The following is an 18,011-nucleotide window of genomic DNA, read 5'->3' on the forward strand; positions in this document are numbered from 1 at the left end:
GGAATTCTTACCTTCTAGACAACCAACCTTGGTTCACAAACAAGAATACAGAATGTGTCTGACCAAAAACCTCTGAAGACTCACTACAGTCAAGATAAAGACACAACTCAGCTGCATCAAACCCACTAATCACTGCACACATTAGCACCATGTGCTAACTGTGGCTAAAGAACCACATTTACCCAGACAACTATCCAGTACAAAGCCCTAAAACACACCAAGAAACACATTAAAGTCTATTTTACTGCTGGAAGCTGCAAGCCAACGCCTAAAGAACAAACTGAAGCAACGGAGCCAAACCCGGTTCAGTGGTGAAGCAGAGGAAATGTTTGTCTGCAGCTAAATAAAGCAGGAAGATACTGAGCTGCTCAGGTGTTCCTGATAACACTGAGCTGCTCAGGTGTTCCTGATAACACCAAGCAGCCACCTGGACAGCCAATAGGAACACAGCTTACTGGAAGTCCAGAGGGCTGGGTTAGTGAAGGAAATTTAATTTAAGGTTGAAGCAGAAGGTTAACAAAGAAAGTTGAAAACCACCTTCTGATACCTGAAATCTCTGAGTTTTCACACAAAGAACACCTGAACATGTCAAACTGTCTTCATAGTAGAACCATCATTGTAAAAACGTCATAGTATGGTGTGTTGCTCAAAAAACATTAGGACCCGGCTGTCAGGGGACAAACATGTAAGAAACATGAGAACAGAGAGAATCCAACCAGTCGGTCACAGTTTATCATCCCCCAGTCATCTCCTGAAGTCCATATGGTGAGAGACATCAGTATCTGGTTGTTAATTTACCAGAGGATGCTTATAATCATGCTGATGTGGTCTGTACTCTACAGTATTTTAGTGACTCGATAAATGCCTAAGTTGTTTTTTTTTAAATGCTTTATTTTTTAATAAACATTTAACAGCCCATATGTAACCAATAAATGGCCTTTGTCTATCTTAAGAAAAATTCACTCAGAACTCTATGTTAACAGTACTAAATAAATCAATAAATACATGCATACACACAAAAATAAGTTAATACATTAACTGTGTTAAGATAAGATTTAGATTTTAAAAAAAGTTGTTTATGTTTTTGCAGAATCCAGTATTGCTCACTGGTTGGTCATTACATTTTGTTAGTTTGATTTCACTGTTTAAAATGATGCCACCTCTTTTCAGACAGAACCTGTGATAATAAAACAATACAACATTTTTAGTTCCGTGTTAATAAAGCACTTAAAGCTTTAAGTATGGCTAAATGCTTTTTTCAAAATTAAATATAGCACTCCTTAGGTGGTAGTGGCCCCAAGTTCAGTAAAGTTGTAAAGATATTCACAGATTCGGGCTTCCAGCATCAATAACTCATTAGATATAGGTTGTCAAAACGTAAACGGTGCCTCTTTCCCATTGTTGCAAGGCAGACAATGTGCTACAAGCCCGGTTTTATCAAAAGTAGCTGTCTTTCAAGCTACAGGAATAACATTGGTGTCTATGGAGTGAACAGGGTCCGTCTGCAATTTGCAAAACCGCTGCAACAGTAAAGAGAGACAAATATTCAATAACTTCACTCTTATACATTGTAGTGTCACTAAAATCACTGCAGCCTTCAACTGGCTCCTGTTGACAAAGTGTTTTAACAGAAATGTAAATGCTGTAGTTTGATTCTTTTAATGAACCATGTAACTTGAATGGATGTGATGCTGGTGTGACCACAGTGGACACGTCTGATGTTGCTCACAGTGGTCCAAGGGACGTTCAGGGAGTTTGTGTGTTTGCTCAGACTCATGAAAAATTACAGGGAACATTGGTTAAGACCCGACAAAATTATACATTAAAAACCTACGAATCCAAAGACTCTCTGAGGGATTAGTTTTAATAGTTTTGTCAACATTCATTTTTACTTCTTGCCATGAGGTGTCGCTGTGAATCCGCTCGTTTACTTCCGCCGCACATCGGCAGAAGAAGAAATTGTAGTTTAAAGATGGCGCTACCCGGTGTTTTACTCGTGCGACTCAGAGCGCTGTGTAATGTTGGCAAATGTGTTCATACCGGCGGCAAAACAACGTCCAGCTGGAGCAGAGAGATGCGGTGGTACGGATCCAAAGCTCGGAGCTTTCAGGAACACGGTACATTTTATTCACAGAGTAAACGAGGTGAGTGGAAATACCGGTTAGCTAACGTTAGCCAGCAGGTGACAGCCCCCAGCCAATGTAAACCTCAAGGACATCCATGTGTAAAAAACATCCCTCGTGCTAATGTTTCGGGGTCATTCTTTGATATGTATCTAAATGTTTGGTGATATAAAAACATCATGCACCTTGCTGTCTGTCTGACACGTGTTTCTTGCTGTTTAGATAACCTCAGCTCAACCCTCCTGAAGGAGTTTCCAGATCCTAAAAGCCTCCTACACAACACCGTCTCCAGGTCACTGGGGGTCAGCGACCTGTCCCAGCTCATCCAGTACAGCTGCAAAGAACATGCTGGTGTCAAGGTCAGACCCAAAGTCATGATGAGAGGACGTCTCTGCACCCGTCATATCTTTGTATTAGTGGTTAAATCAATTTTATATTGCATCATTCCTGTAGAAAGTCACTGTTTCACTGACGTGGCCCTGCAAGATTGAAGAGGAGGGTTATGCTTCCAAGAAGATTGATGCAGAGCGATTTGCTGCAGCTGCCGCTTGTCTCAAGCTCAGAGTAAGCTGCAATGATTTTTTAAAAAAAGAAGAAGGATTTGCATTTTGCCATGCCAATCTGAGATGTTACTTAATCATTGTTTCCTGCTCTTTCCTGTCTGTGTGAATAGGAAATGGGTGTAATCGGTCCAAATAATCAGCTCCCCAAGAGGAGAGTCGGACGGGGTAGAGGAGGGTTACATTCAGTCCTTTATGATGATGAAGAAAACAGCTGGACGGATGATGTATCAAGAGTCGGAGCGATTGAATTGTCTCCTCACAAGGAGGACACCTCCAATGTCTCTGAAGCTCTTTCCCTGTTTCCACAACCTAAATCTCTTCTGACCAGGGTCATCCAGGTGGCCACGTCATCCAACAGAATCAGGGTTGGTAGCTGTTTACCTTTTGTGCAATGAAAACTAATCACTTCTGTCTTGTCATTGATTGTAAGTGATGAAGTGGAAACCAAGTCCCAAATCAAGGGCCGCAGTCTAAGACTTGACTGTGTTAGAACGGGTTAACACCCCAAGAAAAAAGTAGAGATACTGAGGTGTGCACCCTCTTTTGTGCTGTGAGAGTTGGTCATTTTTCCATGCCTATAGGGCGTATGATAGGATTGACAGTTTTGACACCATTATACTTTTCTAAATCTATTGGTCAGATCATGACATCAGGTTATCATATTTCACCCCTAGATCACTCCCTACAGAGGACATTAGGTTATCATTAAACCATGTTTTATAGACAACATGCCCAGACATGTTCAGATTTCATACATATTCTACCTTTATGTATTGTTATGTTTCTGATACACTTCTTTTAAAAGTTATATTGCTTTAACTTTACATCATTATGTTTTGAATACACCACATAACTTTCTACAACACATGGAATTTGTCTTCACACCAAAGTTACAGGTCATACATTGTGATCTTCCAGCTGTACGTGTGTGTGTGTGTCCTCCACAGACACACACCATCGTCAAAACAGTGATTACTAGAACCTTCATCATTATGTAGTTCATACACGTCTGGACTCTGTTCTTCTGTTTAGCAGCATTTGCCAGAATTCTATCATCTTTTACTTTTAGCACATCCTACCCAAAAAATGTTACACTGAATAAGTTGCTCTGTAACGTATTACTACAGGAGCTAATACAGTTCAGAACAACAGGAGGGAAGCTAAAGAAGTGTGAGCTTCGTCTGCTCTGGCCTGAGGAGAGGACATTCACAGCCACAGCAAGCAGTCGAGTGACAGCAGAGAGGAGAGCTGCAGCTCTGGCCTGCATGAAGCTGAAGGTGAGGACAGCTTTGGAAAACTGTTATGCCTTTACCTACATCTCAGAACTGTGTTTTAAAATCTGACTCATGCTACCTGGTCCAGGAGTTGGAGCTGCTGGATGAGGACAACAATCCGCTGACTCATGCCAAGTACCATCGAGAGAGCGTAAAGGAAGCCGGAGAGAGGGAGAGACGGCCACTTTCACTGGAAATCCCAGAATACCTGGAGCAAAGCATGAAAGATTATCTTTCACAGGTCAGTTCAGATCTCATGTGAGAGGAAAGGGTGGTTTGGAGCTTTTTTCCTATTATGTGCACACAGTCAGATAGCAAAAATGTGTGGCAATATATGTATACTTCTGTTGTGGATTTGTTTTTTTTTTAAGTTCTTGAATTGGTAATGCAGTAACTTTAACTCTCTTAACCTCTAAGTCACTGTTAAGGTTTTTTTTCTTTTGATTACAGTTGAAAGGAAATTGAATTAACACTTAACTGGCCAATTTGGTGGTTTCACCCAATATTCAGAAATTGTGTTTATTTTATGAAATGCAAAAAAAAAAATCCATCAGTTAAATAAATTGAATTTTGAGCACTTCAGTTGTTTAGTGAACTCTCAGATTTGTCCTGGGACCTTTTCATGGTTACCTTTACCTAATTATGTTAAAACTAACGCCTCTTTTTTTTTGTTGTTAACAGTACCCAGTGGCAACAGAAGTACAGAAACTATGGGAGGAGGAAGAGGCAAGAGGAGAGCAGACAGTAAACGAGGAGGATGATGTGGATGAGGAGGACCTTGTGACAGATGCCATCACAGGCAGACCGTTCAGGCCTCTGTCTGAACAGGAAGCTCAGCGGCTCAACATCCACTTGCAGGAGGACTGGGAAAGAGCGAACCCTGGACTGAGTGTGGAGCTCCCAGTTGATGCCCACCGTCAGCGTGTGACCTCGGCTGTGCGATCCTCCAGAGTGGTTGTGATCGCTGGTGAAACGGGATGTGGCAAAACAACTCGGATCCCCCGCTTCCTGCTGGAGGAGCACGTGAGAGGTGGCAACGGCGCCGAGTGCAACATCCTGGTGACTCAGCCTCGTCGCATCAGCGCTGTGTCAGTGGCTCATCGTGTTGCTCAGGAGATGGGTCCAGCTCTTAAACACTCTGTGGGATATCAGGTAGATACAGGTTTACATAGTACTGTGTTATACTGTATTATGTCAGTTAGAGGAGAGAATAATTTGATCATTTGAAATAATTAGTCGAGAATTTTCTGCTTTTCCTTGTGTTGTGTGTTGTAAACGGGCATTTTTGGCTATTTTCAGACATTTATAGAATAAAGGGCAAAATTAAGCATTAGAAAAATAATGTTAGTTGAGTTTTTTTCCAGTGCAGTTGCCATAAAAGCAAACACCTTTTCTGGTTTCATAAAAACAGACATGGCAGGTGCAGAAATGTCGGAAAGCTTGATATCTTGATTTACTTTTTCAGATTTTTTTTTCTTAAAAATTTATTAAAATTGCTTTCAGGCATAAAATACATTTTTCTTCTAAACTTTGGAGTTTAATTTAAAATGATCTGTTATGTCTTGTTTTGTCCAAACTACCTCTTAAGTCTCCAAATACACTTTTTTGGGAGAGTTTAAAATAAATGCAGTCTTGTGTCTGATTACAATTTAGAATACAATAATTACTGCTTACCTTGACCATTTTAATTATTATTCTGTTTGAGATACATGTAAAAGTGATACATGTATGTTTTTTTTGCAGTGTTGGTATTGTTATTTAGGCTTTTGCTTCTGGTTAGTAGCACTCTAAAGGACTTTATGGCGTTGACACCTTCTTTTGTAATGTTATTGTAATTGTAATTATTTACATAAATATTACATGAATAAATAATATGGAATTTTGATACACTGTTTCTTCTCCGTTCATAGGTGAGACTAGAGAGTCGGCCACCAGAATATAGCGGAGGAGCCATGCTCTTCCTCACAGTGGGCGTCCTCCTGAGGAAGCTTCAGTCAAATCCAACCCTGAAGGGAATCAGTCATGTGGTGGTGGATGAGGTGCATGAGAGAGACGTAAACACAGACCTGCTACTGGCCTTACTGCGCACGAGCCTAAACGAGAACCCCGACCTCCGAGTAGTGCTCATGAGCGCTACTGGGGATAACCAGAGGTTGGCTCAGTACTTCGGAGGCTGCCCCATTGTTAAGGTTCCTGGGTTCATGCACCCAGTAAGAGACAGATACCTGGAGGACGTGCTGAGAGAGATGGGACGACCAGCACCAGTCCAGGACAGAGTGCAGACAGACAAGCAGGTGAAACAAAAGGATTTTTTTTTTATTGTGATTTTTATAGCACTTAAGTATATTCAAGACATTTTCTTTTCTTGTCATATGTTTCATGAATTTGCATCCTGTCTTGTTAAAGGGAGGAAAAGATGAGGCCACACCAGATCTAGACTTAGTAGCTGATGTAATAGAACATATTGACAGACACGGAGAACCTGGTAAGTAGCACACTGTCTATAACTCACCTTTAAAAAAAAAATGCCTTTATTGTAGATTTAGAAATTTTGGATTTATTTAGAATTATCAGAAATCCTTGCCTTTCATTCTTTAGGTGCAGTGCTGTGTTTCCTCCCCGGATGGCAGGACATCCGGATAGTTCAAGAGAAACTTGAGGGAAAGCCATACTTTTCTTCTGGTTCTCAGATGATCGTGCCATGTAAGAAAGTACAGACAGATTTAGCAAGACGAGATGTTGTCTTCAATGTTTGTGATAATTTCTTTCCCCAGGCATAATTACACTTTCTTCCATTTTTCTCAGTGCATTCTAGTTTGTCAGTGGCTGACCAGCAGACAGTGTTCCAGCGCCCCCAAGTGGGCCAGAGGAAGATTGTACTCGCCACTAACATTGCTGAGACCTCCATTACAATAGATGATATTGTTCATGTGGTGGATGCAGGAACTCACAAAGAACAGAATTATGATCCACGGACTAAGGTCGGTATTTGCCTGTAATTTCTATTTAATATCAGAACATATCACCAAAATACATCGTGTGGTTTGTGGTAAAACAATGGTAAACTAGTAACGATCTGACTAATAATCCATCAGTCATGGTTTTCCAGGTCTCCTGTTTGGACACAGTTTGGATATCCCGTTCCAACGTCACACAAAGAAAAGGCAGAGCAGGACGATGCCAGCCAGGACAGTCCTACCACCTGTTCCCAAGACAACAGCTGGAATCCATGACTCCCTTCCCCATCCCTGAGATCCTGCGTACCCCGCTCGAGAGTTTAGTAGTTCAGGCCAAAATTCACAGTCCTCACTGCAAGGTATTGAAAGAAAACTTTTTTTTCCCTTTTTGTTTCTTGTTTAAGCTATTTTTCATTAATATATTGGTCTACATCATTTTTGCTATGTGGAGGCTGTGGATTTCTTATCCCAAGTATTGGACAGTCCAGATCAAGAAGCTGTGAGAGACGCTGTCCGAAATCTCCAAGATATAGGTGAGTGACTCACAGTGGCTTGCGTTCTGTACTGAGTGCTGCCATTTTTGGGTAGGATTGAATCAGTTTCCCTGTTTTCCTTTGGTAGGCGTCCTGGACAAGACAGAGACCCTGACTCCTTTAGGAGAGCGTGTTGCCTGCATGTCATGTGACCCGCGGCTGGGGAAGGTGCTGGTCCTGAGCGCAATGTTCAGATGTGTCCTGCCCATGTTGTCTGTCGCCGCCTGCCTCACCAGAGATCCTTTTCACAACAGCCTGCAGAACAGAGCACTAGTCAATAAGGTGAGATGCCTTTACCAGGGGTTGACTGATTTTATTTATTTGTTTTCCAATAATTATTAATAGTCAAAGAGGCTGATAAATGATATTTGGAAGCAATATACTTTCGCAGAAAAAATAATCCTCATGTCAAAATTTTGAATAACCCCATCTCCAGCACAAAAGTTTGTTGAAATGCTTTTGTTTATTTATGTTGTCTGTGAAAGAGGGCTTTATTTTACATTGTCCTACAGTGTTGACTGGCTTGTACTCGTCAATCAGATAGTGCTGTAAGTGGGACAGAGTCGTGAAAACAGATAGATGCAGCTTCATCAGAGCCAAAGTGTGGATTTTTAAATCAATTTATTCTAACAGGGGTCAGTTAAAGAACATAATATTGATCACTGGAAAAAATGCCAAGCTGATAATTGGTTCATTTCTTGTCTTTACAGTTTTATTTTTCCACACAATTTAAAGAAAAAATACATTTGAATTAAATGGAATACATTATTTCGTCAGTATTCAATCATCTGTATTGTGTTTGTCCAGGCAAAAGAGGCTCTGAGCGGCTCTGGCTACAGTGACTATCTGGTGTTCAGCAGAGCTGTTCTGGGCTGGAGGAAGGTTCAGCAGGATGGCGACAGAGAGGACAGAGATGAATTTCTGGACAGATACACTCTGTCCAAAGGCAGCCTTCGCTTCATCAATGGTTAGTTTGAATCACAGGCCTATTTAAACATTAGCCTAGTTCACTTTTAGGAATGAACACTGCCTGCTCTTTTTGTTAACATGCAACATTCACAAAATGTTTCCTTTTCTCGTTTCGCCCTGTTACAGGCCTCATCTCTCAGTTTAGTGACAACCTGCACGAAGCAGGCCTGGTTTCTCGTGCTAATGAGTGCCAGCGTTCCACTTCTCTCTACAATGAGCACAGCCACCAGGATGAGCTGCTTAAAGCTGTGCTGCTGGCTGGACTGTATCCCAACCTCATTCAGGTAAATGGCAGCTTCGCAGAGTGGCTTTGTACGGTCTGCTTCCTGCTGTGCTCCTTGAAAGAACGGGCAATTATTTCTGCATGGGCTGACATGGAAAAGTATTTCTGTAGTTGTTCAACTATATCCTTGTGATTTACGACATTGTTCATCTGTTGTAAATTAGCATTTACTAATATTAATTTCAATTTTTCATTGTGGTTGGTCTTGCCTAATGCTTCTACTGTACATCCTTATTGCTGCAAACGCTGCATTGTGAGGTTACATTCCAGCTTAACATGAATTCACCTCCTTTGTTTCCAGGTAAAAAAAGGTGTTGTGACCAAAGGAGGACGCTTTCGTCCCAACAATTTGTCTTTCCGCACACTGAGTGGGTCAGTGCTGCTTCACCGCTCCTCTGTGAACAGGTTTGAACACTCTCAAAAAGTGAGCATTTCCTTACAAAATATTCATGTTAACTTTATGTTTTTCTCTCTGTTGAAGAGGAAAAGAGCCTCTCCCTAGTCGTTGGTTGACCTTCTTCAGTGCAGTCAAGTCTAACGGGAATGTCTTCATCAGAGACTCCTCTACTGTGCATCCACTTGCCCTGCTGCTACTCACAGATTGTGATATCACAGAGACAGGTAGGACTATGAAGAACAGTTTAGTAGCACAGGAACTGCAGTGTTCATTAATGGTTGAAAGTGTGTGCAGAAATGAAGGACACCCTTACTTAACCCTTAGCCTGGTCATCGAACAAGACGATTATTTTGTTCACTTCTATGTTCGGTCTAAAATCATGACCATGTTGACTGTTTTCTGCTGGGGTGATATTTTGCCTTTTAGAGGAGCATCCCACCAGTTTTGCCATGTCCACTATTTGACAAATTAGCAATTTATTAAAATATCAAAACCAATGTATGTACTGTATTTTAATTCCGCATATTTTTCCACCGTGCTAAAATCAGACTCCTACACTATCTATACTACTCCACATTTGTGTCAGAGATTTGCGCTAATTCAACCTCAAGCCTTCGTCCAAGAAATATTCAAAATTACAATGAGTTTCTGTCCACTTTTGCCATTTCTGCATGTGTTTCTTTTGCTGTTTTAGGCTGTGGCACTGAATGATTACTTGTCCTCCTTAATCTTACCTACAATGCTGATTTTGGTTCAGTTGTTTTTCCAACCAGAGAAAAATGACTTCTTCTATGTTAGTGTAAAAATACTTTTGCACTTCCTTTTATTATATATACTTATTACATTACTCTGCTCCTTTTTATGTCCCAGTAAATGGAAACAGAGTGGAAGTATCATTTCCTGGACGCTCTCTGGTTCGCTGTGAGCTGTCAGTTGAGACGTGGGAGCTGCTGTGGGAGCTCCGCACTTCCATTCAGACCATGCTCTACCGAAACCTGAACAATCCCAGCAACACAAGCACAAACTCTTATCAAGACGGAAACCTCATCTCCTTACTGGTGGAGCTGCTCAACAATACAGAGTCAAACCCTTTTGCTCAGAATCACAACAGCGACTATGAGGTGGATTAATCGTGATGAGTGTCTTCTTCATGTTCATGATGGATGTGTTAGCTGGTACAGAGGAACCAAAGAAGATAAAGATTTCTTGTATAAGATGTTGGGAGTATTGGAGTCAGCTGTGAATGCTCTGAATTATTTGGAAGTCTTTGAGGAGCAGGAATACGCGGTGGGCCGCCATTGTTTTTTTTTTTTAGGTAAATGATGAATGAACTCCATGTAAAATCCATTTGGATTGTTGACTTTAGATTGTATATCATTGCTTTCTGAAAAGCAGAAGTTGGATGTTACTCAAATGAGTAAAGAACAAGGATGATTGGCCAAAGGGCACTGAAATAGACCGTATGCAGAAAATAATATATTTATCGCATTAAACACTAACATGCCAAAATGAGAAAAACGGTTTGATTGTTTTGTTACTTGCACTGAATCAGTGAACTGTGAAAAAATGAAAGTGAGAGCAGAAACCAGGAACATTTCCGTTTGTTTAGGAAAAATCCTTCATAAACTTGGTGTGAAAGGTAGTCAGACGTTTCAGTACTTGATCTATGATGTCCTGAGATGCCATAATGCAAAATCTGCAAAGACAGAAGAAGGTTAAAGACCTGAGGTGTGAGATGCAACCATTTGCAGTGTAACACTGCACTTAATGTCCTTTTGAAATAGCCATCAGTTAACAATATAACAGCACCCATACCATATCAGATCTTTATGTAGTAATAAAATGGAGTTTATTTTTTATATTGTACCTGATGTGGTAGGTGCCCTCTTTTTGTCCGTACTCACAACCAGGACTGACTAAAACTCCCATCTCCTCTAGAAGTCTCATACAGTAGAATGTATCTGGTTGCATTCCTTCTTCCTAAAATAACCAAAGATATCACATTTTAGAACTCATCACAGATATGGGACATTATTTTTTTTCAGTACTGTCCCTTTAAGGGTGTCATATTGCTCTTGTGTACTTCCTGTTGCGGATAGTATCATTACTTTGGCTTTTTGAATGGCTCTAGGTGGGAGAAACACTCTTGGAAACACAAAAGCTCCTCCTTCCACTGGTTGGCAGCTGAAACCTGGCAGGCTGTTGACAACCTCGTGGGCTGTCTTCACATTTTGAACCAGCATGTTCTTGATGTCTTGTGTCTGCTGTAGAAGACAAAAATGACATCCTAGAGTAACTACAGGAGCACCGCACAGCATTAGCTAGTCTATAACCAAATAGCATTACTTAGCTGCATTTCTCACCTGATTATAGAGGGGGTATGACGGGTCTCCTGGCCGTGGAGGGTTCATCATCAGATCCATGGCGAAATGAGCCAACACAGGCGTAGTGCTGTCTTTGCAGATTAGATTGAAGATATATTTCACAACATTGGGGTCCAGATTTACAAGCTCAACATATCCACCACGCAGCCCACACCTGGTGGAAGACAATTACCTGAAGTTAACAGTACAGTCAAATTAATAGCAGCTCACAGCAGATGGAAAGACAATTTTTTGGAGGTCTTTGAGGACTTTTCTGTAATACTTTAAGTCCTCTAATGTAGCATTCATAAGAAGTATATAAGCATTTAATATGTGGTGTGTAACACTGTTATGTGTATGTAAGCATACATAACTGGAATGTAGACAACCTTAAGTGGGAGCTGATGTGTAAATGGATAATGACTGATAATTCTCTACAAATACTGAACATTAGTAACCTTTTAAAAGTGTCCAATTACAACAAATTATAATGCCTTATTTTTCATTTATGTCAATGATAAGTTGGAACATAAACAATCAAATATTACCAACTTCTCATCCTGGCTTGTTGGTCTCATGATGAGATTATTTAATCAAGTGTGTCATTTTTATTTTTATTTCTGGCTGATGGCAGTTATCTCTTCTGTTCCTGGTCTCTTTGACACCTGACAGCCTCATAATTATAATGCTGTCACCTGTTGAATGTATTTTAATATACATTTTCACCCTTTTCACTGTCAAAACTACTGTAGGTTGAGTATATCTTATTGTTAAACTTGGCTAGCTTGGCTGCTCTCGCTATAGTGACATCATGACCAAGCTGTCATGTTTGAGGCAGAAAAACCTTGTTACAAAAAGCTATTCTGAATGTTATTGCAGTGCATTAATAGAGAGCTTTTTGTTTAGTTTTTCCAGAATTCTAGTTTCTGCTTCATTTTCCTTTACACTACTGTCCAAAAGTTTTAGAACGCCCCACTTTTTCTAGTTTTTTATTGAAATTCAAGTAGTTCAAGTCCAATGAATAGCTTTAAATGGTACAAGGATAAGTGGTGAACTGCCAGAGGTTTAAAAAAAGGTAAGGTTACCCAAAACCGAAAAATAACACACATTTCAGAATTATACAAAAAGGCCTTTTTCAGGGGACAAGAAATGGGTTAACAACTTAAAGCTGCTTTGCAGCAATGGAGGTTGATCAAGCCTTGAAAGTTGGTGTTACCAAATCCTACAGGTGTCCCAACTTTTCTTGATTACTTACAGCCTCCATCTGCATGAAAGTAGTGTTGGAACACACCATGGCACCATACCCTCGAGAGCATTATTTGAATAGTATTGTGCTGCAGAAAGTAGTGTGTTGCTACAAAAACAGCGAAAGACAATCAATAGAAGAGAGAACAGAGTAGAGTTTTCTTCACCATCAAAAGGCACTCAGAAACGGGGGGAAACTCTGACAGGAAGAGGTCTGGAAAGCCCAAAGCCACAACAGAATCAGAAGACAAGTTTCTGAGAGTCAGCAGCTTGGTGATAGGAGGCTCACAGGACAACAGCTTTATAGTGTTCGCACTTAGCAAGTCTCAGTTTCAACTGTGAAGAGAAGACTTGGAGTTGCAGGTTTGACAGGTGGAGTTGCAGCAAGAAAGTCACTGCTAAGACATCAGAATATGGAAAAGAGGCTTGGCTGGGCCATGAAACACCACCAATGGACTACTGAAGACTGGAAGAAGGTTTTATGGACTGATGAATCAAAATTTGAAATCTTTGGTCAATCACACAGGATTTTTGTACGCCGTCAAGTAGGCGAAATGATGGTTCCTCAGTGTGTGACATCAGCTGTCAAACATGGAGGAGGAACCGTGATGATCTGAGGCTGTTTTACTGGATCCAGGGTCTGACTTGTACAGAGTGAGAGATACTCTGAACCTAAACAGCTACCACAGTATTCTGCAGCACCATGCAGTGCCCTCTGGTATGAGAATAGTTGGTCAGGGGTTCATCCTACAGCAAAATAATAACCCAAAACATAATTCCAAGCTATGCTAGAACTACCTGAGGAAAAAAGAACAAGATGATAAGCTTGAAAACATGGAGTGGCAGCACAGTCTCCAGACTAAAACCCCCTGGAGCTGGTTTGGGATGAACTGGACAGAAGAGTGAAAGCAAAGCAACCTACAAGTGTCACACATTTATGGGAACTTCTGCAATAGAGTTGGGAAGAACTTTCTGAAGAATATTTGATTTCCATGGTGGAAAGAATGCCACGAGTGTGTCCTGTTGTTATATCTGTCAAAGGGCGCTACTTCCATGAGTCAAAAGCTTAGAATATATTTTTGTTTCTAAACTGTTTTGTGTTTTTTTTTTAACTTTATTTGTTTATTTGTTCTATGCTTTCAATTCAGAGTACAATGAGACATTAACATGTATAATTTCCAATAAAAAACTGGAAAAATTGAAGTTTTCTAAAACTTTTGACTGGTAGTGTATGTTAATTCACTGAGCTTGCCAACCTTGTTGTTCTTTAACCTTTAAGACAATCATCTATTGCACACTTTATTTATCCACGAGGACTGAAAACTTACTCTCCCATGAAGCCTTTGGATACTGAGTGGAAGGATGCCAGCTCCACTGTGTCTGAAAAAGGAGGCCCCATCTCAGCCAGAACCCTTTTGTACGAGACAAACTCACTGTTTTTCCCATAAACACAGTCCTGATAGACCTGAGGAGTTACATATGAATTCATAAGTTGATTTGCGCAGGTGAATTCACATTTCACAGTATGCTTGGGCAGATAATAAAACTTTCAGACATTAACCTCATCAGCCAGAAGGAAGAGTCTTTTCTCTGAAGCAAACTGGATCACCTCTTGTATGGATTTTCTGCTTTGAACATAACCTACAGACAATGTTGCATGAAAACGCCCTTATAATATGCATTCTCTAATAGAAAAACCACTGGGGTGAACCATGCTGACTGAATTTTGCTACCTGCTGGGTTTCCAGGGTTGATGACATACAGAGCAACCGGGTTACAGCCTCCCTTTGCAGATTCCAGCGCTCGCTGTAGCTCCTCTACCTGCAAGGCCCATCCGTGCTCCTCACTGAGGAAGTAGGGGATGACAGCTGCTCCCAGCGACTTTATGGACATAATGGTGGTCACATGGCATGGCACTGGAGTTAGTATACCTGTTCTGAGTGGAGCCTCATTGTTCACTAAGACCTGGATGATGTTCTAATGAGCACAAAAAACACATTGTGTTACCTTGATGGTGAGGAGGATGAGTCTGAACAGCACATATATATACAGTATGTCAGCAACAAAGATGTTACCGTGAGTGACCACTGCGATCCAGGGCTGATGAATATATTGTCAGGGTTACATGGAACCCCACCATCGCGACTTCTTATGGATTCAGACATTCTCTGGACTATTTCTGGGATACCCGTTGGAGCAAGATATGAACCTGAAGAAGTACCAAAGATTCCGTAAAACTCCCACAGTCCCAAAGGGTTCACATGCTTTTTCTTGCAACTGTATATTATGTTTTTTTGGACAATTTTTTCAGTGTTGGAAACATAAATAAACTACAGGTGTCTTGCCTGTTGGTGAATTTTCCACTCAAATACAGCTGATTCTCTTCTCCAGGGCTCTTTAGAATAGTATCCACTGCAATAACTACAATACTAATCTGTCTCTGTGTTAGTCTGTGCACATCAGATAATTAGTAACATTGATTGTATTATAAGACACCAAAGTATGCCTGTGCAAATTGCTTAATTTTCACGTTGACATAGGTTCCAGATTGTGTCTATGCTACAGCACCATAATAGATTTACTAAATCTTTTGGCTTTTGTGAACCACCCAAGATTTTCTCTGGCCCCATCTGGCCAGTCAATAAAACATTTCTGGAGGCCCCACTGTTCACGTCTAGAGGTAAGTCGTAAAGTATTTTCTGTGGAAAATCAGGGAACTGACTTATTTTTTTTCTCATAAGACCACAGACATACCTACACTCCCTCCGTCACATCTCCCAAGTAGCCACTGAGCCCTCTGTCTGACATCCAGGGGTAGTTTGTGGCTGCTCATAAGCTCAGGGTAAACACATGCTGCAAGAACCTGTGAAATACAGTTCGACACGGATTTTTAGTCCAATAAAAAATGAATTAGATGTATGAGATTGCATCACCATTGAAGGTCACAGCTTACTTGTCTGACAAATGTCAGAGGCTTCACATCCATGCTGTGTGGATCACCCCAGCAGACATCAATCAGTTCTTTGTAGGGCTTTCTCACTCCCTGTGGACAGGCACATTAAAAACAGAAGATCCAAGTATCCTTCCACAGATTGCCAAACTGACTGTGGTATCCATATATTGCTGATCTTTTCATCTTTACCTGACTGAGTTCTTTCTGGATCTGGTTTGCTCGTCTGGCCAGGACCGCATACTCTAACTGCTTTATGCTCCTAACGTTTTGGCTGATTTCCTGCAGGACAGACATCTCTGTGATTTGTCTTTCCTTCTATCACACCAGCAGCTGTGGTGAGGTGATCTGAGGAGAGCCACGAGTGCAGTTAAATGGAGTTAAAGACATACATGGATGCAATTTGCTAATATGTGCCTTATTAACAGAAAGCACAAGGACAGGCCAGTCGAATATTTGTGCAGTACTTTTGTTCTGTAATTCAGTTACTTCAGCAGCACCAAGTGAATCTATTTGTTATGTGTTAACCTTTTGTCCTAACAAACCATGACTTGACATATTTGAAGCATCTTCTCTCCATACGAGTACACCAAGGCTCTAGCCTATTTAGAAACAGTTTATGGGAAGTTCTTTGAATTGTTGATATGAATTAATCATTAATCAATGAATCTGTTTAGTTTGATCCCTAAACTGAGACAAAGCTATGTATTACACATGTAGGGAACAAAAATCACTCAAATCTCAACTACATATTACAGCTTCACAATCATTATCTTGCCGTATCTCAAAATAAACACCAGAAGATTTGGTGTTATTGATGAGATAATTTAGATCAGGTTACATAAGTTTTATATTTCCCTCATACAGACAACTTTCTGCTTTCATCAAAACTTGATAGATTTGATAAATTACTGCTGGCTCATACAAACAACTCACATCACTCCTCTTCTAAAGTTCCCATAATTGCTCCCAGTTAGTCATCTTTCAGGATGTATTTTAGATGCTATTACATTACTGTGAATCTACTGATGGACCCTGGCAATATAGTTGAATGCTGCCAAAATAGCTTTAGCATTTACACTGTATATGAATCAGAACCTTTGACCAAAACCCACAGTTTTTCAGGGTGTTTGTTTTTCTTTTGTTCAAGAAACAGCAATAATGCATCTTTAATTATCCACAAGTGTCAGAAACCAAAAAATCCCAATAAACATTGTGAATATCTCACTGTTAACACCATTTCAATCAATATTTAGTACAATGGGGTTTTTTTTTATCTCCCATAGATCATGGTTCGATGAAGATAATTCACTTGCTTTTCATTTTAAAAAATGCATGTTAAAACTTTTTTTCAATGCACATTGGAATGACATACATATAAAATACAACAGTTTTACATACCATTTATTTTTTTGTCAATTTCATTTTACATTTTTAATTTTTTTGCAAATCTGTGGAATGATTTTTTTTTTACTTTAAAATGCAACAAAACAGTATTGTTAATGTCTGAACCAAGATACGACAGACAACAGCAGTGTCCACGCAGAGCCAAGTGAAACATTAGTTTTAGGAGGAGCTCATAAATCAGCTTGTACTGTCGTTAAAATTCTGTGTAGCCTGTCTTTATGCAGCATTTTGCTCTTTTCTTCTCAAGTGTTTGTATGCCCTTTTAAGTGTTGCTTCTATATTAACAACTTACTATTTTTTACAATTATATTTGTTGTAACAACTTGCAGGGTGCCAGCTGCCACTGTCTTTCACAATAGTTTTCTTGCTGATTAAATAAACAATAATAAAAAAAAATAGACTAGAAAAGCAGCTTATGGTTATGGTCATGCTGAGTTCACTACTGTAATGCTCTTCTTACTGGCCTCCCTAATAAGACCGTCAAACATTTGCAACTCATTCAAAATGCTGCTGCTAGAATACTAGCAAAACACATTCCTTTGATTCTTAGATGCCTACACTGGATTCCCAGTAAATGTAGAATCAATTTAAGGCCATACTTATGGTCTATAAGTCTTGATTGTACTGAGCTCAAAATATATCAGAGATTTGTTTTGCCAGACAGTGGTGCTCAGAGTTCAGACTAGACACAGTGAAATAGTGCTTAGCCAGTATGCTGCTCACTGCTGGAACCAGCTCCCCTTAGAACAAGATCTGACACAAATGTATCCATACAGTTCTGTTTCTCACTGATTTAAATGCATTAGTCTTTTAATTATTTTTTAACTTTGCGCTAAATTACCTGTGCTCTTATTAACTTGTTTGTACTTTACATACTTATCTTCAGCATGTTTAGATTTTTCATCTTTTATTCTTTTTTGCTGTTTTAGATAATCAGTTTTAATTAT

The 18,011-nt window shown here is 40.1% G+C and overlaps 2 protein-coding genes across 2 annotated transcripts; one reads left to right on the forward strand and one right to left on the reverse strand.

Annotated features, from left to right (window-relative positions):
• The first annotated feature begins 1,338 nt into the window (after positions 1-1,338).
• On the forward strand, positions 1,339-10,315 carry dhx30 (DEAH (Asp-Glu-Ala-His) box helicase 30). Its single transcript, XM_023270479.3, has 19 exons — positions 1,339-2,144; positions 2,346-2,482; positions 2,577-2,687; positions 2,797-3,051; positions 3,814-3,963; positions 4,049-4,201; positions 4,642-5,112; positions 5,871-6,254; positions 6,367-6,445; positions 6,559-6,663; positions 6,766-6,941; positions 7,070-7,276; positions 7,369-7,450; positions 7,539-7,732; positions 8,258-8,417; positions 8,546-8,703; positions 9,004-9,107; positions 9,184-9,323; positions 9,970-10,315. Exons 1-19 carry the CDS (start codon positions 1,901-1,903, stop codon positions 10,227-10,229), a joined length of 3,570 nt encoding a protein of 1,189 aa, XP_023126247.2. The 5' UTR covers positions 1,339-1,900; the 3' UTR covers positions 10,230-10,315.
• LOC111568712 (alanine aminotransferase 2-like) lies at positions 8,141-16,014 on the reverse strand. The gene is made up of 11 exons (XM_023270490.3): positions 15,850-16,014; positions 15,661-15,750; positions 15,462-15,570; positions 14,783-14,916; positions 14,441-14,684; positions 14,269-14,348; positions 14,036-14,172; positions 11,463-11,637; positions 11,208-11,363; positions 10,967-11,079; positions 8,141-10,795 (listed from the first exon to the last, which is right to left on the reverse strand). The coding sequence occupies exons 1-11, from the start codon at positions 15,952-15,954 to the stop codon at positions 10,705-10,707; spliced, it is 1,434 nt and encodes a 477-aa protein (XP_023126258.1). The 5' UTR covers positions 15,955-16,014; the 3' UTR covers positions 8,141-10,704.
• Between the last annotated feature and the right edge of the window lie 1,997 nt (positions 16,015-18,011).

Source organism: Amphiprion ocellaris, chromosome 10, assembly GCF_022539595.1.
Source record: "Amphiprion ocellaris isolate individual 3 ecotype Okinawa chromosome 10, ASM2253959v1, whole genome shotgun sequence".
Lineage (NCBI taxonomy): Eukaryota > Metazoa > Chordata > Actinopteri > Pomacentridae > Amphiprion > Amphiprion ocellaris.

Bases quoted from the DNA above. Each gene is read 5' to 3' on its own strand.
- dhx30 (XM_023270479.3), top strand. From the start codon at position 1,901: ATGAGGTGTCGCTGTGAATCCGCTCGTTTACTTCCGCCGCACATCGGC. The intron at 2,145-2,345 runs GTGAGTGGAAAT...CTTGCTGTTTAG, and splicing joins TTATTCACAGAGTAAACGAG to ATAACCTCAGCTCAACCCTC. The intron at 4,202-4,641 runs GTCAGTTCAGAT...TGTTGTTAACAG, and splicing joins TGAAAGATTATCTTTCACAG to TACCCAGTGGCAACAGAAGT.
- LOC111568712 (XM_023270490.3), bottom strand. From the start codon at position 15,954: ATGTCTGTCCTGCAGGAAATCAGCCAAAACGTTAGGAGCATAAAGCAG. The intron at 15,571-15,660 runs GTAAGCTGTGAC...TGTATTTCACAG, and splicing joins CTCTGACATTTGTCAGACAA to GTTCTTGCAGCATGTGTTTA. The intron at 14,173-14,268 runs GTTAATGTCTGA...GTAACTCCTCAG, and splicing joins TCTTCCTTCTGGCTGATGAG to GTCTATCAGGACTGTGTTTA.